At 50.4% G+C, this 22403-nt stretch overlaps 1 protein-coding gene across 5 annotated transcripts in view; it reads right to left on the reverse strand.

The window, feature by feature from the left end:
- si:ch211-63b16.4 (kinesin-like protein klp-20) overlaps positions 1–22403 on the reverse strand; it is a 277118-nt gene that overhangs the window by 90184 nt on the left and 164531 nt on the right. For all 5 annotated transcript variants that reach the window (XM_038808932.1, XM_038808905.1, XM_038808923.1 and 2 more), the window contains 3 exons: positions 16273–16356; positions 11163–11200; positions 11054–11077 (listed from right to left, as the gene is read on the reverse strand). In XM_038808932.1, the coding sequence (XP_038664860.1) occupies positions 11054–11077; positions 11163–11200; positions 16273–16356 (146 nt within the window). The remainder of the gene's footprint in view (positions 1–11053; positions 11078–11162; positions 11201–16272; positions 16357–22403) is intronic.

Raw genomic sequence — 22403 nt, forward strand, 5'->3', positions numbered from 1 at the left:
GATGCAGCAGCCTCCCAGGAATTACCCTGCTCCCCAGTGGGAAGTCACCAGGTGTCGTTGAGTACTCCTTTTCAAAAACGTGAAGCTGGAGGATTTGGCTACTGAGGGGAAGTGAGGAGCCATTTCCATTTTACAGCCTGCAGGTTAAGGGCACTGAAGCTGCTGACCCAGTGCTCGGGGGCTGTAGGGGGCCCTTCAGGAGGGGTTGTGGTTGTTTGGGGGGCTGGAGCATTCCAGGTCATGGTCGCACCTGGGCTGAAGGGGGGGTGGTGAGGGACTTTGCGCTGTGAGACCCTCAAGCTATCTTTAAATATTGCGGAGACCCTGATCAGGGGAAACCACAGCTGCTTACCAAACACTTCCAGGACAGAGCCCTGCTGGAGCTTCTCTCCTTTTAAAAGAAATTTAGAGCATCCAATTTTTTCCCCCAATTAAGACGCAATCTAGTGTGGCCAGTCCACCTAACCTGCACATCTTTGGGTTGTGGGGGTGAGAACCACTCAGACATGGGGAGAATGTGCAAACTTCACACGGACAGTGACCTGGGGCCAGGATCGAACCCGGGTCCTCAGCACTGTGAAGCAGCAGTGCTAACACTGCACCACTGTGCCACCCTGGAGCTTCTCTCCTGAAAGTCAATTTCCCTCCCTTTGACTGTGACCAGTCTCTAGCTCCACGGCTGAAGGCTATTTCAAATGAGGAATTAGCCGCGTTAGTTGTGAGAGCACTTCACACTCGTCAACTCTCAAGTGCCTCCTTGAAGGCACACATGCCATGTCTCAGAGGATGATTAGTAGATTGCATGTCCAGCAACCATTGTTGCCTGAACAGTGTGCCTGAACTCTAGGAGCGTCAGCACCATAGAGCCAGCTGTCAACAATCAAATACTAAAGAGCAGGGCTTCAGCGCTGTGGATCCTCTCGTGGCCAAAGGGTAAGTGTATGCATCAGCGAATGGGCAGCTGAGCATGGCCCCCACTAATGTTCCTGGCAGAGGTCTGGGATCTAGGGGCTCCTGTTGTGGCCAGGGTTGAGAGTGCAGAGCAAGGTTAAGAGCAGAGTTGGCTCACTAGATGGCTCTTTGAGTGAAGGTGGGACAGTAATGGTAAAGGTTGGGGAGGCTTGGGGGATTTAGGTGTCCTGGAAAAGAAACCCTAATTGATTATCGGTCTCTCTCTTTCTCCAATTCAATTCAGCTAAAAAATGTTTGCTGGTGTAGATTCCATGGAGGCGGGCCTCGCATTGCTTTGGCAGCAGAGTCGGGCAGAGGCCGTAGACGGCAGCAACACCGACACAGGCTGAAGGTGGCAACACATGTGCAGGAAGCTGCCGCACACGCTGAAGACCCAGCCATTCATTAGGCTGGGGGGGGGGGGGGGGGGGGGGGGGGGGGGGCAGCGATGGCGAAGGAGTACAGGTGCCATTCGTCATTCAGTGAGACGATGGACACCATGTGCTGCAGAAGACTACATCTCAGCAGAGATAGTGCAGCATGCCCTCACGGACATGGCACCTGTGCAGGAGGAGGACACGCGCACCCGGTAGCCGTGAAGGTCACTGCAGCCTGAAACTTCTATGTCACTGGGTCATTCTAGGGCTCAAGCGGTATATCACAGTCATCAGCCCTCAGGAGCATTCGGGGGGTGATGGATGCTCTGTATGCCCAGACATCAGACTATATCACCTTTGACCTGGATCAGACCCACCAAGACGCTCTGACTTCAGGATTTGCCACCATCGCCGGGATGCCCCAGGTCCAGAGGGCAATTGATGACATACATGTCACCCCGCTAGCACTGGGGCATCAGGCAGTGCCTTATATTAACACAAAGGCGTCCCACTCCCTGAATGTTCAGATCATGTGTGACCACCGCCTCAAAATCATGCACGTGTGTGACCGCTACCCTGGGACCATGCATGACAGCTGCATCCTGGGGAACCCAGTGTAGCCACCGAAGTTGGCTATTCCCTAAATACAAAATGGAGGAACGCAAAGCATACAGGTTAAAATGGACAATGTTTGTAGCACCAGCAGGCTGCACCAAGCAGATGTGGATTCTGTCTGCTAAGAGAGCAGACAGCACCAAAACGAACATTCCGCATACTAATGAGGCAATCTCCGGGATAGTTAGCAGATTAATGGAATGATCCCAGAGACAATGGACACAAATGGGGAAGTAACTGCAACATTGTAAAGGATACCAGACACCCCGGCACCAGCGGGGTTTAAAGACAAAGAACCTGAAAGCCCGCCCAGTAGCTAAGGAACAGCCTCAGTATTGGGGGGATTCAAACATATCGATTGGGAAGAGACCCAATCGATTCCGAGCAGGTAAAGGGGTACGCCCAAAGGGGCGCGGATCTCTGGGACCTATAAAAGACAGGTCCCACACTTACTTTGTTCTTCTTGTCCAGCCCTCCTCTCTCCTTGACCAGCCCTCCCCTGTGGACCAGCACCTCGACCAGCTTTTACCAAGAAGACCTTGAACGAGAGAGAGGAGAGGTTTGGGACAGCAGCCGCCAGCAAGTAAGTGTCTCACAACGATCGCTACCAGAGATAGACACTCCGGACCCCCTTTTAACCTAAAACAACCTGAAGTCTGCAGACCAGAGCAGAGCAAGAGGCCTTGCCCTCCCTGATCCGGCAGTTCCTTCGAGATAAGTATTTGTTTATTTAGCGGTAGGAATAGTTTAATCCTCTTAGCATGTGCATGGGTAATATTATAATTGTATTATAATAAACTCAGTTGTTTGAACTTACTAATTGGTGTATGGTTTTATTGCTTTGAACTTCATCTTGAAACTTGTGGCGGTATCTTAACGATACCTGGCGACTCCAGAGCTAAGTAACGAAACAGAGCCAAATTGAGCGTTAAGCACACTCACCCAGAACGAGCAACACCAGAGGTCCTCGATGTCTTTGAGGACCACCCAAGGATGACGGGTTGGGGCCTGGGGTGCAAGGATACCCGCTGAGGACATGGCTGATGACGCCACTGAGATCAAAGGGGAGACCCAATACAATGATGACAACATTGTCACCCACGCTGTCATTGAGTGGTGCATCAAGTTTTTAAAGATGCGGTTCCGATGCATTGGCGGCTCTAGTGCCCTGCACTACAGCCCCAGAAGGTCTCCCATTTTGTGGTCTTCTGTGCCTTCCAGAATCTGGCACAGCAAAGGGGCAATATGCTGGAGGTGGAGCAGGAGGAGGGACATGCAGCCTCGTCTGAGGAGGAGGAGGCAGACCAAGAGGGGCGAAAGGACAACGGACAGGCTGAGGTGAGGATCTGACATGATAGGAGAAGCAGGGAGGCCCTCATCATCTCCAGATTCTCCGAGGATGAGGCTGTGTCCATCAGCTCAACATTCCCCACACCATTTTCCAACCCCCACATCCCTGCTCCACATTCCCCCTAATCCCCCCAACCCCTCCAGCTACCCTTCATTTCCCCAACCCCATTCCTCTTCCCACAACCCCTCCCCCATCACACCGCCCCACCCTCGACCACCACGTTACTCCCTCCAAGGGTCTGTGTGACATCACTCAAGGGTGATGGTCCTGTGTTGGCACTGTCAGCGGGTCACCACACAAGGCAGGAGAATGATGATCACTCACTGTGAGGAAAGCTCTGGTGTTCCTCAGTTTCTGCTCAAGTCCGACTCCTGTCTTTCTGCTGACAGCACGCTCACACCCATCCTCTTAACGGGATCTGCACTGGGGGCGTTTGATCTTGGACCACTGCGCCAGGGTGGAAACGGAAGGTGGTGCGTGAAGGCCTGCTGTGATGATTGACCTGACTAGAGGCTTCACATGTTTCAGGTGTGATATGGTTTAATGGTTGTGGTGAACTTATTGCATTAACCGTTTACCATGTATGTAACTGTACCACGCTGTTGTCCATGAGGCCTCCACCTATGGACCATTGTAAGGTATCACCTCTGATGTATCATGTTGATGCCTTTGTGGGCTCCGCCACTGGGTCCTCCTCTTGAGGGGAGGGATAAAGAGCAGTAGCCCTGTAGGCAGCTCTCAGTAGCAGAGCAGCCGCAGGCAGGCACTGTTCTAGTCGATTAAAGCCACAGTTTACTTCAACTCCTTGTTTCGCGTGAATTGATTGTCACATCAATTTAATCGACTACAACACCACAATGGAATCGGCCCTCAAACGTGACCGACTGGAACTCGACCCGCACGCCGCGGAGACGAAAGGGATTTTTTCGCACTGGCTCCGCTGTTTTGAGGCCTACCTCGCAGCCGCCTCCTCGCCTTCCATTTCCGACGATCAGAAGCTGAGCCTCCTCCACGCCCGGGTGAGCCATCGAATATATGTACAGCTTGAGGAAGCTTCCACCTACGCGGACGCCCTCGCAATGCTGAAGCGTCCATATGTAAGGCCAGTGAACAAGGTGTATGCGAGGCATCTCCTCACTATTCGCTGCCAACGCCCCGGGGAATCGCTGGAGGAGTACCTACGTGACCTCAAAGCCCTTGCGCGAAGTTGCAACTACCAGGCCGTTGAGGCCACTCAACCTATGGACCTCGCAGTCCAGGACGCCTACGTGACTGGAGTCAGGTCGAACTACGTGAGACAGCGCCTACTCAAGAAGGGTGCCCCAGACTTGGAAGAGACGGTAAAGCTAGCCTCCTCTCTAGAAGTAGTGTTCCAAAGCCTCAACGCGTTCCCGTCTGATCATGCGACCCCCCTCATGGACCCCCGACCAAAGGGTACCCCAGGCCTGTGCCGCGCGGCTGCCCGCCCAACACGGGGGGCTACCCTGCTATTTCTGCGGCCAGCATCAGCACCCCAGGCAGTGCTGCCCGGCCCGGAACGCAAACTGCAGCGACTGTGGGGAAAAAAAGGACATTTTTGTTCAGGTTTGCCTGGCCAGGTCCAAACCCTCAAAATCGCAGGCCCGACCCTCAGACGCACAGGCCTGCAGATCCCGCAGTGTAGCAGCTTGCCTGCCGGCTCCGCCCGGATGCGTCATCGGACTTGTGCTGTCCATGGGGGCAGCCATCTCCAAGCCCGCACAACATGTGCGACTCACGGGGGCCGCCATCTTGGCCATCCTCACCCACGCGGCCTGCCACGTGCGACTCATGGGGGCCGTCATCTTGGAGGCCACCTTCCTCGCCGTGCGACCGACGGGGGCCTCCATCTTGGCCGCCATCTGCAACATCGCCCGACACGTGCAACTGTCGGGGCAGGCATCTTGGGACCACCCCAGCACCTCCAACCACGTCGGCTACCCGCAACTCAGCGCGGTAACCCTGGACCAGTCGCAACCCAAACACCTCCAGAGCTCCATGATAACCGTCGGGTAAATGGACACGAAACACCTTGCCTGTTCGACTCCGGGAGCATGGAGAGCTTTATTCATCCAGACATGGTAAAACCTGCTCGCTCCCAATCTTCCTGGTGCACCAAACCATCTCCCTCGCTTCTGGGTCGCACTCGGTGCAGATCCCGGGGTGCACTACCGCAACCCTAGCAATACAGGGCACCGAGTACGCCAATTTTAAGTTATATGTGCTCCCCGTCCCCTGCGCTCCTCTCCTGTTGGGTCTGGATTTCCAGTGTAACCTCAAGAGCCTAACTCTGAAATTCGGCAGACCCCTACTCCCACTCACCATATGTAGCCTCGTGACACTAAAAGTCGACCCTCTTTCGCTCTTTGCAAATCTCACCACTGACTGTAAGCCAGTTGCCACCAGAAGCAGGCGGTACAGCATCCAGGACAGGACTTTTATCAGGGCCGAGGTCCAGCGACTCTTGCGGGAGGGGATCATCGAGGCCAGCAATAGCCCCTGGAGAGCTCAGATGGTGGTCGTCAGGACCGGGGAAAAGAACCGGATGGTTGTAGACTACAGCCAAACCATAAACTGGTACACGCACCTTGATGCGTACCCCCTTCCCCGGATCACAGACATGGTAAACTAGATCGCGCACTACCCGGTGTTCTCCACGGTGGAACTGAAGTCTGCATACCACCAGCTCCCAATCCGCCCGGGGGACCGCCACTACACGGTCTTTGAGGCAGACGGCCGCCTCTTCCACTTCCTCCAGGTCCCCTTCGGCGTCACAAACAGGGTCTCAGCCTTTCAAAGAACCATGGACTAAATGGTGGACCAGTACAGGCTGCGGGCCACATTTCCGTACTTGGGCAATGTCACCATCTGCGGCCATGATCAGCAGGACCACGATGCCAACCTCCAGAAATTTCTCCAAACCGCCCAAGCCCTCAACCTCACTTACAACAAGGAGAAATGCTTTTTCCGCACAACCAGACTAGCCATCCTCGGCTACGTCGTGGAAAACGGGGTTCTAGGACCCGACCCTGACCGTATGCGTCCCCTCCTGCAACTCCCCCTTCCTCACTGCCCCAAGGCCCTGAAAAGGTGCCTCGGGTTCTTTTCCTATTACACTCAGTGGGTCCCCAACTATGTGGACAAAGCCCGCCCACTTATCAAGGCCACCATCTTCCCACTGGCGGCCGAGGCCCACCAGGCCTTCAGCTGCATCAAGGCGGACATCGCCAAAGCCGCGATGCACGCGGTGGATGAGTCTGTCCCCTTCCAGGTGGAGAGCGACGCATCAGAGGTCGCCCTCGCCACTACCCTCAATCAGGCAGGCAGGCCAGTAGCATTTTTTTCACATACCCTCACCACCTCTGAAATTTGACACTCCTCAGTCGGAAAAGAAGCCCAAGCCATCGTGTAAACCGTGCGGCACTGGAGGCACTACCTTGCTGGTAGGAGGTTTACCCTCGTCACCGACGAACGATCAGTAGCCTTCAGGTTCGATAATACACAGAGGGGCAAAATCAAGTTTTTGAGGTGGAGGACCGAACTCTCCACCTATAATTACGATATAGTATATCGTCCTGGAAAGCTCAACGAACCCCCAGATACCCTGTCCTGCGGCACATACGCCAGCGGCAAGATGATCGACTCCGGGCACTCCACAATGACCTCTGCCACCCGGGGGTCACCTGGCTTCTCCACTACATCAAGGCCCGCAACCTGGCTAACTCCACTGAGGAGGTCAGAGCCATGACCAGGGACTGCCTGATCTGCGCGGAGTGCAAGCCGCAATTCTATCGACCGGATAAGGCCCACCTGGTAAAGGCATCACAGCCCTTTGAGCACCTCAGTATCGATTTCAAAGGGCCCCTCCACTCCACCAACTGTAACACATATTTCCTTAACGTCATTGACGAATTCTCCCGCTTCCCCTTTGCAATCCCCTGCTCCGACATGACCGCCGCCACCGTCATTAAAGCCCTACATAGTGTCTTCACGCTGTTTGGTTTCCCCATGTATGTTCACACTGACCGGGGCTCGTCGTTCATGAGCGACGAACTGTGTCAATACCTGCTCGGTAAGGGCATCGCCTCGAGCAGGACTACCAGTTATTTTTTTTTTTTTTTTTTTTATTTTTTTTTTTATAAATTTAGATTACCCAATTATTTTTTCCAATTAAGGGGCAATTTAGTGTGGCCAATCTACCTACTCTGCACATTTTTGGGTTGTGGGGGTGAAACCCACGCAGACACGGGGAGAATGTGCAAACTCTACACGAACAGTGACCCAGAGCCGGGATCGAACCTGGGACCTCAGCGCCGTGAGGCAGCTGTGCTAACCACTAGGCCACCGTGCTGCCCTGGGACTACCAGTTATAACGGAAAACGGGAAACGGGCAGGTGGAGAGGGAGAACACGATGGTCTGGAAGGCCTTCCTCCTGACCCAACAGTCTAGGAATCTCTGTGATGTATTATGTTGGTGCCTTTGTGGGCTCTGCCCCTGGCTCCTCCCCTTGAGGGGAGGTATAAAGAGCAGGAGCCCTGTAGGCGGCTTTCAGTAGCAGAGCAGTTGCAGGCAGGCACTGTTCTAGTTGATTAAAGCCACAGTTTACTTCAACTCCTTGTTTCGCGTGAATTGATGGTCACATCAATGGTGAACATTTTAATGTGACTGATTTCCCATTAGCTACAGATAGTAAAGCCGCTTGTGCCCACTCATTGCTCCTCCCTCTTCTTGATCTTCTGTGGTCTAGTGTAACATCTAGGTGTGTTCCCAGGATGCACATCAGAGGTAGATGCAACTGCGGCCTTCCGCACCTTATTGCCTTTGATGCCCATGATGGACTTCCTCTGGAGAACCTGGCGCTGAGCTGGAGGGCCCTGGCTGACTTACTGGTGTCACAGGTGTTGCAGTGGCATCTTGTTCTGCCTGCTGCCCTTGAGATGCGCTGATGTCAAGAATGGGGGATTCAGAAGTACTGGAGACTGCCTTAGTCTCCTTGGTGACAGGCCCTGGTTTGGCCTCCAGCACTTCCTCCTCCCACAGGGAGGGTGTCCATAGGGCCCCAGGGAAATCCGTGGGGTGAAGAGGCATCCGGAGTGAGCTCCAGAAGCCTCTTAGTATCCTGGCGCTGCCAGTCCCCATTGTCTGCACTGTGGTGTCGATGCCCTCTGTGATGCTCCTCAGTGACTGGGCCATGCTCTACAGTGCCTCGGCAATGTCCACCTATATCTGGGACATGTTCCTCATCGAATGGGACATGATGTCAAGGCCATCAGCCATAGTCGACACAGACTGAGCCATGCCTTGGGCATCACCACTCAAGATGCGGACTTCGTGCTCCAGGTTTTCCACTGTGGTCGCCACCCGAGCAGTATTAGACTTGGTGCCATGTCAGCACGATGGCGCAGTGGTTGGCATTGCTGCCTCACGACGCCGAGGTCTCAGGTTCAATCCCGGCTCTGGGTCACTGTCCATGTGGAGTTTGCGCATTCTCCCTGTGTTTGTGTGGGTTTCACCCCCACAACCCAAAGATGCACAGGGTAGGTGGATTGGCCACGCTAAATTGTCCCTTAATTGGGAAAAATGAATTGGGTATGCTAAAAAAATTTTTTTTTTTAAAGACTTGGTGCCACGCATTGTCGGCACCATCTCCTAGGCCTGAAGGCTTTGGATCTCCTCCATTTGGCCTTACAGTCACTGGAATGTCGCTGACACCCCCTCCTTAATCTTATGGCTCTGGCCTATCATCTGGTTCAGCTCTGGGAGAACCTTGTCCAGACGCTCGGCATCTGACTGGGATCCAGCTGAGTCCTAGTCTCCAGCAGGCCTCTGACGGCTGTATCCTATGGGTGTTTCTGCCTCCACCTGATGTGCATCAGTAGCTGTGTGATGCTCATCAGATAATGACCCGGAAACCTGTCCACTAATGTTGCCCACCGAGGTATGTATCTCTGCGCTGGTGGAAGGTGCAGGTGACATATTGTCGGTGTTCTCCTCGGAGCTCTCCTCCAAGTTGTTCTCTTGGGTAGCGGGAGACGGGGGTGGGGGAGGGGGGAACGACTCCGGATGGGCTGGTATTATCAGATGGTGAACCTCCAAGACAATCAACATGTGATCAGTGAGAGGGAAAGGTTAATTTTGTGGGACATCAACAACTCACTTGAGACAGGTTATCTGGATGAAGAGACAGTGGATCCTCACCTCTCTGACTCAGAGCAACCGTCCTGTCGGTGACTGCTCGCTCATCAGGCAAGCCCGCGATCTCCAGGACCCATTCCTCATAGGGAGTGAGGACTTGAATCTCTGGGACTCCTCTCCCCATCTTCGTCGTCTTACTATGGGCTATCTTCCCCTACAGGGACAAAGAGAGGACATTGTGAGCTGCACGCTTGATGGGTCAGGGGAGTTTATTGAAGGTGGTATGTGTGGGCACCACACGTGGACATGAAGGGGTTTTGCTAGTGGGGGCCGGGGTTCTGAGGAACAAGTATTAGTAGATTGGGCTGGGAGCGGGGGTTTGCGAATTTGAGGGGTGGCAGGCAGAACTGATGCCAGGAGAGAGGCAGCTTGTTGGGGGTAATTTGTCTTCTTCCGACATTTGTTGGCGGTCCTCCTGATCATGCTGCCCACACTCACTGCAGCTGCCACTGCCTCCCAGGTGGCATTGCTGAGCCTGCTGCTGGTTCTCTGACCCCCTCAGGGCAACAGGGTGCCCCGCCTCTCATCCACAGCATTGAGAAGTCTTCTGAGGTTAGCATCCCAAAAGCGAGGAACAGGTCTATGTGCTTCCATGCTTGTGTGTTCACTGGGAGTGAGTGGTGAGAGTGCATTTAAAAGCAGTTCCCCCTTGTTAGCAGCGAGCAGCTGAGGTGAATCAGATGGCAAGGGAGCCAGGAATGGCGAGATTCACATGGGGCTTATTTTTGGCCAGTGAAGTGCCGTAAATACGGGCTGAGATCTCACCAATGCAGCTGCCCGGAAACACCCCGGCAAATGAACTAAAAAGCGAACGTTAACTTTTGTCCATTGAACCGCGCCCTGTATCTTTAAAAAAAAACATCCTGGGCAGCATGGTGGCACAGTGGTTAGCACTGCTGCCTCATGGCGCTGAGGACCCAGGTTCAATCTCGGCCTTGGGTCACTCTCCGTGTGGAGTTTGCACATTCTCCCCCTGTCTGCGTGGGTCTCACCCCCATAACCCAAAATGATATGCAGGGTAGGTGGATTGGCCAAGATAAATAGCCCCTTAATTGGAAAAAAAGAACTGCGTACTCTAAATTTATTTTTTTTAAATCCTCGCAGCAATAACAAATAAAATCATTTAAGGTCTAATATTAATCAGTTCGTGGATTGGTTTGATCTGAAATTAATTAGTAATTAATTATTCTGATTATTATTACGATGTAAAGGAGAAACCTATTTAATGCAAATCGGATCCATTTAATTTTGATTTTTTTTAAAATGTAGAGTACCCAATACTTTTTTTCCAGTTAGGGGACAATTTAGCATGGCCAATCCACCCACCCTGCACATGTTTGGGTTGTGGGAGCAAGACCCATGCAAACACGGGGCGAATGTGTAAACTTCACTCAGACAGTGACCCGGGCCGGGATCAAGCCCGTGTCCTCGACGCCATGAGGCAGCAGTGCTAACCACTGCTCCACCATGCCACCCTAAATTTGATATCTTCTCCTTGGTTTAGTTTAGATTTCTTTATATTGTATGAATGGAAATTCGACTTACTTGACCAGATCCAGCTAAATCCACCTGAAGAAGAAATGCACAAAATGAATATTATCAAACTTCAAATATGTCAAAAGCTTTCAAAAAATATAATTTGGGGCATTCTTACCAGTGTAAGCTTGCCTGTTGTTATGTATTTTTCTTCAGCTAAATACAAAAACATGTTTGGTTAAAAGTTGTGGATTATTTTCTTTTACATTTTTCTTTTCTGACTCATTGCATTACTTCCTTGCTGATATGTAAGGTTCTGTTTTTAAATATCTAATATTGCTGCTCTTAAACCAGCTGCAATTTCTTTTGTCTGACTTTTTTCCCCCTGTTTCAGCTACCTTTCCCTGCATGGGCAATAATTTAATCCTCTCTGTATGGACTGTAATCCAAGAGAAAGGATTTCTTACCCATTATAGCACCAGTCCGATTTTCATTGGGAATAAAAATTTGTCTCTAATTGGTGAATATAAAATTTACACTAATGCATTCAGCTGAGACCAAGAACATGCTATGCAGAGTATAACAGTAAAGAACAACTCACCTATCATTCCAAGCTATTGGACAGGATTCTCCGTCTCACCGCACCAATTTTCTGCTGCGGCGCTCCTCCGCCAGCAGCGGGATTCTCCGTCTCGCCAGCCGGCCTATGGGGTTTCCCATTGTGTGCAGCCCCATGCCGTCAGGAAATCCCCGGGCGTGGGTGCGCTGCCGGCGAAACAGAGAATCCCGCCAGCGGAGAATCCAGCCCATTGTTTATTGTCATTATAATGGACAGTACAATCCATCTTTCATAATGGGGGAGGGATGAAATTCTCCCCCCCGCATTGCGCCTAGCAGGCATCCTGCTATTCCAGGACAACCCTAATTGGGATTGGCGCCGGGCGCTGAACAGAGTGTGATGCTCCCGGCCCCCGGCACCTGATGCAATTAACATATTTAAATGAGCATTTAAATATGCTCAGGCGGTTTCAAGCCAGAGCCAGCTGGCTCCCGGGATGCCCCACCTCTGCCAGCACAGCTGAGGGCAACGGGAATCACTAGTGGTCTACACTACTGGGGACCAAACGTGATGACCACGCTGGGATGCCCGGAGGCCATTGGAGCCCTAAGGTGGTTGGGGACATGGCACAGGAGTTTTCTGGTACTACCCCGGCATCCTGGCACCCTATCAATGCCAAGGCACTGCCAGGGTGTCAAGAGGTGGGGCCTGAAGGAGGGAGTGACTATGAAGGGGGTGTGAGGCCATGAAGAGGTGTAGTCATGAAGGAGACATGGCCTTGATGGGGGATTGAGGGAGTCATGAGAGGGGCATGAAGAAGGGTGACATTTTGTGCCCCCCTTAGTGGGATGTTTCTCACCTGGGGGGGGGGGGGGGGTGTCGCTGGTGGCGATGATTGGAGGGCCTGATGTTAGAAGTTAGAGGTGGGAGCATGAAGGGAGACTCTTTAGGAGGGCTCCAATGCCCACAATCTTTGGTGAGGGGAAGCGGGCTGCACTCTCATTTTGAGATTTGCACTTGTTTTCCTGCCAAAATGCCACTTGGTGTGGCCTGGGGAGAGGAGACGTTCCCGCTGGGGCCCAAAATAGCAAAAGAGTGCCTTTGGATAGTGGGTCGTGCCTGGAATGACTCCGTTAACCCCGCCAGAATGGACTTTATTTGGTTAGATCAGGCTATAAGTGTGGGTAAATGCAGGTCTGGAACTCACCTAAAAAGCCATCGAGAATCACCCCACCAGACTCGTCCAAAATGGCCCTTGGTTGATTCGCCCCCTTATGCATTTTTTGGGAGAATTCCGCCCAGTGTTTCACTTCCACCAGCCCCATGAATGCTGACTAGTCGTCTATTTGCACATCAAGTTTTTCTATTATTTTCCATTCTTTGCAAACTTGTGCTCCTCAGGTAAGCCGTAACTTTCGGGAATTCATTTTTAAAAACTTTTATCAAAGACTCTCAACCATAGCCACAGGTCAGATCCTAACATTGCGAATGCAATTTGGAAAAGTGCAGTGTTATCTATGTGAATAAAGAGAATGCACAGCATGCCCATACCCATCAGGGGAAAAGCATTAAAGAAGGTAAAGAAAGAGATCTGAGCATTCTAGTGTTTAGATTTTTAAAGGTTTATAAGCAATAACCAGAAGTGATAGCTCAGGTGTTGCATTTACAGGACAATTGACCATAAGATAACTATTTTGGCATGTATATACCTTCACGTACCATAACTTATTTTTAAAAAAAGGGGAGATGTCATATATCCACTCATGTATATAATAAGATGCAGACAGGCAGTGATTGACACACAGGATGACCAATGAACACACAACACAGAACAACCAATCACCAGACAGGACACCACCACTATAAAACCCACAGGGCATTAAGACTCCCGCTCTCTAAGGACCCAGCTACTGAGACAGTCAGAGTGCACAAGTTAGTGGGCACTATTGCCATGTGGTAGCTAGTAAGTCTGGTCGAGCCAGTAAGAGGTCATCAGTAGGATTAGTAGAATGTCAACCCACAGCTGAGCATGTACAGCAGTTCATAGTTAAATAAAACAGTGTTGGACCATCTCCGGTGTCAAATGTTTGTTTTTAGCTTCCCTGCATCCAGTTGCAGTCGACGTCGAACCAACCCGCCTAACACATCATGGTACCAGAGTGCTATTAATCCTGCCGAACCTACCTCGAGTGAATCTGCAACGACCAGCAAGCGGCTATCCAGTGAAATGGAAAACATCCAGCCTCCTCCGCAGCTCCGCATCTCCGCATCTCCGGCAACCTCGCCGCCAACTGGAAAATCCTCAAGCAAAAGTTCCTCCTGTATATCGAGGCCTCTGACCTCGAGGCAGCATCGGATGCAAGGAAGATCGCGCTATTTATCTCGACCGCGGGGGATCACGCCATCCATATCTACAACTTTCGACAGCCACGGCGACATTGAAGTGAATGAGAGCTTTGAATGGTACATCTTCCAACAGAGGCTTCAGGGTAAGGATGAACTTTTTCAGTCCTTCCTGACCCATCTCCGCATCCTGGCGCAGTCATGTCATTAGGCTCAACGGCTGATTCCATGATCCGGGATCAGATCGTTTTCGGGGTCCCCTCCGATTCCCTGCGGTAGCAGCTCCTCAAAATCAAACAGCTAACCCTCTCTGTCGCTATCGAGACGTGCGTAGTCCATGACCATGCCAAGAATCATTACTCCCACATAAGGGCGGCAGAAACTTCAAAACTGACCTCCCACGAGGCAGAACGGGTGCAGGCCATCGCAAAAATGCTAGACCTGAGTAACGAGGAGAGTGGCTGTTTCACGCGCTTTTCCCGGGTCCCTACGCATGCGCGCCACAACCGGGTGCACAACGAGGCCGAAAACCCTAATGCGCAGGTGTGTACGTCGGCCGACCGCACTGCGTATGCGCGTTGGCGCACGGAACACGCTGACGTCAGCGTTATGACTTGTCCGAATTGTGGCTCCGCCCATTTAAAGCGGCAATGTCCAGCCAAAGGACGGCGATGCCTACAGTGTGGGAAGCCTGGCCATTACGCGGCCTGCTGCAGGTCCGCTCCACAGATTATCAGCCAGCGATCCCAGACACGGCGCAGAAGTATCCGCTCGGTACAACAAGACATGCAGGATGCTGATCCCGACAGCTCAACGGAGCCCGATGCTGACTGCCTCGAGTCTCCATATGGATGGGCATCATAACCACACACGAGCTGATCTTCACTGCACCAGCAACCCGCCTTTCGATCCTCAGTGTGGATCCCGACGATGAGTGGTGTGCTATCCTCACAGTCAACCAGGCTCGCATCCGATTTAAACTGGACACCGGCGCGTCTGCGAACCTCATGTCGCAGTCAGATCTCGACAGCATCCATGACCAACCAAGCATTCTTCCACCAGCATTTTGTTCAGTTTGCTCTGTACCTGCATGATAGGCACCTTCCTATGTACATATGCTTGTTAACTCACCACTTGTACATTGTCAGGCATGTATATACCTTCACGTACCATAACTTATTTTTAAAAAAAGGGGAGATGTCATAATATCCACTCGTGTATATAATGAGATGCAGACAGGCAGTGATTGACACACAGGATGACCAATGAACACACAACACAGAACAACTAATCACCAGACAGGACACCACCACTATAAAGCCCACAGGGCATTAAGACTCACGCTCTTTTCGGGACCCAGATACTGAGACAGTCAGAGTGCACAAGTTAGTGGGCACTATTGCCATGTGGTAGCTAGTAAGTCTGGTCGAGCCAGTAAGAGGTCATCAGTAGGATTAGTAGAATATCAACCCACAGCTGAACATGTACAGCAGTTCCTAGTTGAATAAAACAGTGTTGGATCATCTCCGGTGTCAGATGTTTGTTTCTAGCTTCCCTGCATCCAGTTGCAGTCGACGTTGAACCAACCTGCCTAACACATCAGGCTCAATTAGAATCCTGTATCCTAATTTGATCCCCTCATCATGGGTGCTATCGAGGCTTTGGAAAGCAGGAAAAGGAGGGACATCAGACTAATTCCCAGTTGTTTTTTACAGGTTTGGTGGGCTTAAAGAGTTAAAAAGACTCACCGTAGAGAAGTGTAGGTTTAAAGGTAATCTGATCAAAGTTTATAAGAGCATGAAGGGAATAGGCTGTGTGAGACTTGACTGTTTCCTCCAATTAAGTATGTAATGGAGGACTAGGAGTCACAATTGTCAATTGTATAAGGCCAGATCTAGATTAGATGTCAGGAGCTGGTTGTTTTCCACATTAGGATGTCAGGAGGTGGATCCCCAGAACAGGTTGTCAGCTTATGCGATAGACACCAATTCAGTGAATCCCTTTAATTGAGAGGTGAACCTGTTTCCAGCTGGATCAGAGGTCACCTCTTATAAAAGATAGATACTGCAAGAAACTATTAGGACCAGAGCAATTTCCAAGAATAGTTTTAATTGACTCTGGAATAAAGAGAGGAATTTTCCCGATTCTTTCCCCCAAATTGGCCAAGGTATATCGTGTTATGTGGGACATGCTGGATGGGTGTAAATCTCATATGTTAATTGCAGGAAACAAGGTGGCGTTAGAAAATATGATGATGTTTCAATGTAGTTTTAATTCTGTAAAACATTTACAAAATGAATTTTTATCCAGAGCCATACTTTGTAGAGTTTTGTTGATGTGATACTAGATTGACAAAGGAGAACAATATATTAACATCAATTCTTACATTTTTCGGTGTTGATATTTGTACGAACAATAGAAATGTAGAACAATGTGTGGCTGCTGTTGCTAAAGTCCCCTTTAGACACTCCTGTAAAAGAAATATACACATTATGTCACTGTGTCTGCAAGGAATTTCCTCTAAACATACTGCTTTTTAAGTTAGTAACATGCTGGGAGCAGGTGGTGGTCCTGTAACACATGACAAGCCTGGAAAAAAAGATTTGCATTTCAAGCATTTTCAATGACCAACAGTCAAGTACAGGAAGTACTTTTGAAATGCAGTCACTATTGTAGTGTAGGAAATATGGTAGCCCATTTGCACAAAGCAATTTGCTTGGTCAGACAATCTGTATTTATTATGATGTTAATAGAGGGCTAAATATTGGCCAAGGCACCTAGGATAGCTCCCCTGTTCTTTAAGATAATGCCATGGGATCTTTTACGTCGCATCCAAACGATGGCACTCCTGACAGTGCAGAATTTCCTCAGTACTGCACTGGAAATAAGTGCAGTGCATCTGTCAACGGCTTTCTAAAACCAACCAGTGCATCCCATATTATTCCCGGGATCTCAAACAAAGCTAGTGACAGCGGATGTGGTGATAAACCTGCATGAGTTGATTTCAATTCCACTCTTTAAAGAAGGACATCAAACATGAAATTTGGTGGATTTGGGAGTTGGGAGGAGAAAGATGCAATTTGTAGACTGGAGTCCACATGTTTAAAGGCTGCACCTTCCTTTTGGTGACACCTCCCTGGATGTGACACTGGTAAAGGCCCAAAGGGAGATACTGTTCCCTACAGACAGGAGGAAGAAACCTGTAGCCAAAAAACAGGTAGGAAGGTCAGCACCAAGACCCTGATGCTACGCTCATTGATTCAATGTTGAAAGCAGTTTAATTACCTAGGCTGGACAGTAAAATTGAGCACATTCAACCACATTCCCAATGTGTTATCATCCCAACCCCCTGACTGTCTTCTCAAGTCTACTCCAGCACTTCATTCCTCACATCAAACTACGTTGCAGGTACACTCAACCCTCTCTTTCTATACATTTCCTCACATCCCTGTCAGCTCATCCACCACTGACAGGCCACCCGCATACTTATGCAATGTCCCTTCCCTCATTGTCTCCTTCAAGCGCTCTCTGTATAAACATTGTATTACTATCACTTACAGGTGTCTTCTTTCTCTCCTTCCAGGAAAAGAGAGCTCACAGCACAAGGGAGGGGCAAGAACTGAAGGTGCCCTTCAGCCACCTCTCAACTGAGATATGCAGAAGAAAGAGATGCTAGATATTGTGTGCAGTCTCAGCATGGTTGGCCTTTGAAGAAAGGAGTTTTGTGCTGCAGGGGGTGAATACCTCAACTTCATGTGCAAGGCTGGGCTGATACAGCTGAAGGTGGTGCACAGAGTGCACTTGACAATGTCTAGGATGAGGCGGCTGTTTGAGGGGGTGGAGGGTGTCTGTGAGTGATGTGGGAGGGGCCCTGCGAACCATATACATATGGTTTGGTCTTTCCCAAAACTGGAATGATTTTGGAGGGCGGTTTTCGGCACCATTTCGAGGGCTCTGCATACTAATATGGAGCCCAGTCCATTGGAAGCCATATTCGGGGTGTCGGAACGGCCAGAGCTGCAGGCAGGTGCGGGGCCAGACGTTTTAGCCTTCACCTTACTGATTGCTCACCAGTGGGTCTTGTTGGGGTAATGATCAGATTCTCCACCTTGTGCCTTGGCATGGCAGGAGTACCTGCTGGAGTTTCCAGCCTTGGAGAAGGTGAAATTCACTCTAAGGGGAGCGAGTGATGGGTTCTACAATAGTTGGGATTTGTTCAGTTTGCATTTTGGAGAGGTGGTTGCCATTGGCTGTTGAGGGAAGGGTGGGGGGAAGGGAGCGAGAAGGGATGGGTGGTGGGGGTTTGATGTGTTGGGTGGGTTTTGTTACTGTTGTAAATTGTAAAAATATTGAAAATTTAGAACAAAAATACTTTGAAAAAATAATTTAAAATATCAGACAATCACATGCTATCCAACATCCATTGATGGATACGGTGAAATTTTAATCGAGTCAGTGGTATTAGCCTCTTTGAGGATTTGGAGTCAATTTAGGCAGCATTTTAAATTAAGCTCTATGTCGTTGTTGCCGCTGATTTGCAGGGACCATAGGTTTGTGCTGTCTGGGTTAGACTCACATTCAGGGTTTGGTTGGAGAGATGGGGGAGGTTGGAGAGGTTTAAGGATTTTTTTTCTGGAGAGCAGGTTTGCTGGTCTAGTTGAGATTGTGGAGAAGTTCCAGCTCCCAAGAGGGAATGTATTCAGATACTTTCTGGTGCATGGTTTGTTATAAGGAGCTTCCTTTGCTTCCCCTGGTGCCGGCGTCCTTGCTTTTGGATAGGGTTCTGTCCTTGGATGAGCTAGGGGAGAGAAGGATCTCAGACATTTATGAACAGCTATTGGTGACGGAGCAAGTATCACTGGAAGAAGTAAAGAGGAAGTGGGAGGACAAGTTGGGTTTAGTCTTTGATGGGGGGGCATGTGGAGTGAGGCACTTCATAGGATTAATTACACCTCGTGTGCACGTTTAGGTCTGGTACAGCCTGAGGTGGTGCACTGGGCACATCTGACCAGGGCAGGTATGGGCGGGCTCTCCTCAGGGGTGGAGGACAAGTGTGAGCGGTGCTCTTGGGGGTCAGCAAACTACACACACATGTTCTGGTCCTGCCCCAAGCTGTTAATCTTTGGGTCTCCTTCTTTGAAACGATTTCAAGAATTCTAGGTGTGAAGCTGGAGCCATGCCCATTGGTGGCTATTTTTGGAGTGTTGGACTCGCCAGTGCTGCAAACTGGCAAAGGCAGATATCTTGGCCTTCGCGTTGCTAATAGCCGGAGGCGAGTCATGCTTGGGTGGAGCTCTCTGGTGCCGCCTAAGACTTTAGCCTGGTTAAGGGACCTGATAGAATTCCTGTACCTGGAGAAGATCATGTATGTGATGGTGGGGCTGGAGACGTGCTTTATTCAAGGTGGGTGCCGTTCATTGCGTTTTTTAGAGAGCTGGTTACAGTCAGCTGTTGGAGAAGGGAGGAGAGGTTGTTGGTTAGTTCATTAGGGTCTTCTTTATGCTGAGGGGTTCTTGTGGGTGTTGGGGGAAGGGAGTATTGGTATATTTGGTTGGGATGGGTTATTGGATTATGTTGTGTTGGGGTTACTTTTGTAATATTGAAAACTTTGTTGAATAAAAATATGACAAATAAAGCATTAATTGATAGGAACATAGGAAATAGGGGCAGAAGTAGACCATTCTGCCCCTCGAGCCTGCTCTGCCATTCTACTGATCTTCTACCTCAATTCCATTTTCTTCTGCTATTCCCAGGGGCTGGTTTAGCTCACTCGGCTAAATCGCTGGCTTTTAAAGCAGACCAGCAGCCCGGTTCAATTCCCGTACCAGCCTCCCCAGACAGGCGCCGGATTGTGGCGACTAGGGGCTTTTCACAGTAACTTCATTGAAGTCTACTCGTGACAATAAGCGATTTTCATTTCATTTTTTCATTTCATATCCCCTGGTATCTTTACTATCTCAAAATCTATTGATTTCTGTCTTAAATATACTGCTGAATGGAATTCTTAAAATGCTTATTTCATATGAAATCAACTAAAAATAAAATTAACACTGCAAAGTTTTCAATAGACTTTTAGAATCTGTCCCTTTGAGATATAAGAACAAGATCACAATAAATAGGAGCAGGAGTAGGCTACATAAAACAAAACTATCCACTGTCTTGACATAGGAAACAAATATTTTATCATTGGTATTCATGCATGAAATAAAATGCTTTTTACACTTTCCTTATGCTTGAAGTTTAAGACTATCATCTCTTGACTTAACATGTGGGGGAAAAAGAATGTGAGGAGGATGATTAAGCGCAAGTTTACTGACTTCTATGATGGTTTCATCTCATTGCTGGCCACAGACTCAGCAGCAGCATCTACTAATGTCTCTGTTCCAAGTGATGGATGCTGACAAAACCTTTATATAGGATGACAGAGGTCACATAACTATGGCAAGCCTATGGATAGCCAGAGTGCATAAAGGCACTTCTCCAATCATCCCCTTTTTCATAAAAAGAAAACACAACCTTAATATACCATCGCTTGCAGTTACAGGCGTGTACATGCATAATCTACAATGAAAATCATTACACATTATAGCCTGTCCCACTTTGGCCTGTTTCCTACAAAAACGTTGCACAAGTACGCCGAGACTTTGCACCCGCATTCGTTGCGAGCGCAAATGACGATGTGGGGTGGCACAGTGGTTAGCACTGCTGCCTCACAGCTTCACGGACCCGAGTTCAATTTCGGCCTGGGGTGACTGTGTGGTGTTTGCACTTTCTCCCCTTGTCAGCAGCTCTGGGATGACCAGATACATTTATATGGAGCTTCCCACTAATTACAGAAATTAAGTTGGCCTGGGTCAAGCCAATCAGTGAATGGCCACCACAGGCATGGTGGATTCCCATGTGGTAAAATAAATTGTAAAAAGCGGCTCAATATTCCATGAGATTGCCTGCCCACAGCGCTGGCAGGATTCACACCTGGGGGGGATTCTCCGACGCCCCGCCGGGTCGGAGAATCGCCGGGGGCTGGCGTGAATCCCGCCCCCACCGTCTTCCGAAGTCTCTGACACCAGAGATTCGGCGGGGGCGGGAATTGCGCCGCATCTGTCGGCGGTCCCCCCCCCCCGGCGATTCTCCGGCCCGCGATGGGCCGAAGTCCCGCTGCTGTCATGCCGGTCCTGCCGGCGGGAATCAAACCACCTACCCTACTGGCGGGACTAGGCGGCGCGAGCGGGCTCCGGGGTCCTGGGGGGGGGTGACGGGCGATCTGGCCCCGGGGGGGTGCCACCACGGTGGCCTGGCCCGCGATTGGGGCCCACCAATCGGTGGGTGGGCCTGTGCCGTGGGGCACTCGTTTCCTTCTGCGTTCGCCAGTCTTCACGATGGCGGACACGGAAGTGAACCCCTCCCCTGCGCATGCGGCGGGATGACGTCAGCAGCCGCTGACGCTCCGGCGCATGCGCGGACTTCCGCCGGCCGGTGAAGTCCCTTCGGCCCCAGCTGGCGTGGCGCCAAAGGCCTTTCCCGCCGGCCGGCGGGGCGCCAACAACTAGCAGGCCTAGTCCCTCAGGGTTAGGGCTTGGCCCCTAAAGGTGCGGAGAAATCCGCACCTTTGGCGCGGCCCGACGCCAGAGTGGTTCACGCCACTCCATGCCGCCGGGACTCCCCGCCCCGCCAGGTAGGGGAGAAACCCAGCCCTGTTTTCTCACCGGACTGACACAATGCCAAATTTTGATAAGATTCCACCCAGTGAGAAGAAACAGAAACACACTCATACCGTCAAGAAAATGACCTTCAATGGAATGTACCAGTTATCCAGAAAATCAGAGAAATGGACAGCAGGGTGGCTCATGGCGCCGAGGACCCAGGTTCGATCCCAGCCCCGAGTCATTCTCCGTGTGGAGTTTGCACATTCTCCTCGTGAGTGCATGGATCTCACCCCCACAACCCAAAAAGATGTGCAATGTAGGTGAATTGTCCACGCTAAACTACCCCTTAATTGGCAAAAAGAATTGGGTACTCTAAATTTATTTTAAAAAAGAAAATCAGAAGAACAACTTGAATAGTGAGTTGGTAGTCTCTGATGATTCACATACTACTGAGAACATGAAGAACTTGAAAGAGCTGAGCACAAGGTGGGGGAGATTGGTAAAACCACCACAATGGTTAACTCTGTGAACCAGAAATGAAGGCAGATACTTGGGGGAAGACGTATTTAAGAGAGTCAGAGACTTGGGGGCAGATGTAGTGTAAAAGATTAATGTAAAAAAAAAGCTATATAGAATCATAGAATCTCTACAGTGCAGAAGGAGGCCATCATGTCTGCACCGACCCTCCGAAGGAGCACTCCACCCACGGCCACGCCCCCGCCCTATCCTCGTAACCCCACCTAACCTTTTAGGACAGTAAGAGGCAATTTAGAATGTTCAATCCACCTAACCTGCACAACTTTGGACTGTGGGAGGAAACCGGAGCACCTGAAGAAAACCATGCAGATACAAGAAGGATGTACAAACTTCA

This window comes from Scyliorhinus canicula, chromosome 1 (genome assembly GCF_902713615.1).
Source record: "Scyliorhinus canicula chromosome 1, sScyCan1.1, whole genome shotgun sequence".
Taxonomy (NCBI): domain Eukaryota; kingdom Metazoa; phylum Chordata; class Chondrichthyes; order Carcharhiniformes; family Scyliorhinidae; genus Scyliorhinus; species Scyliorhinus canicula.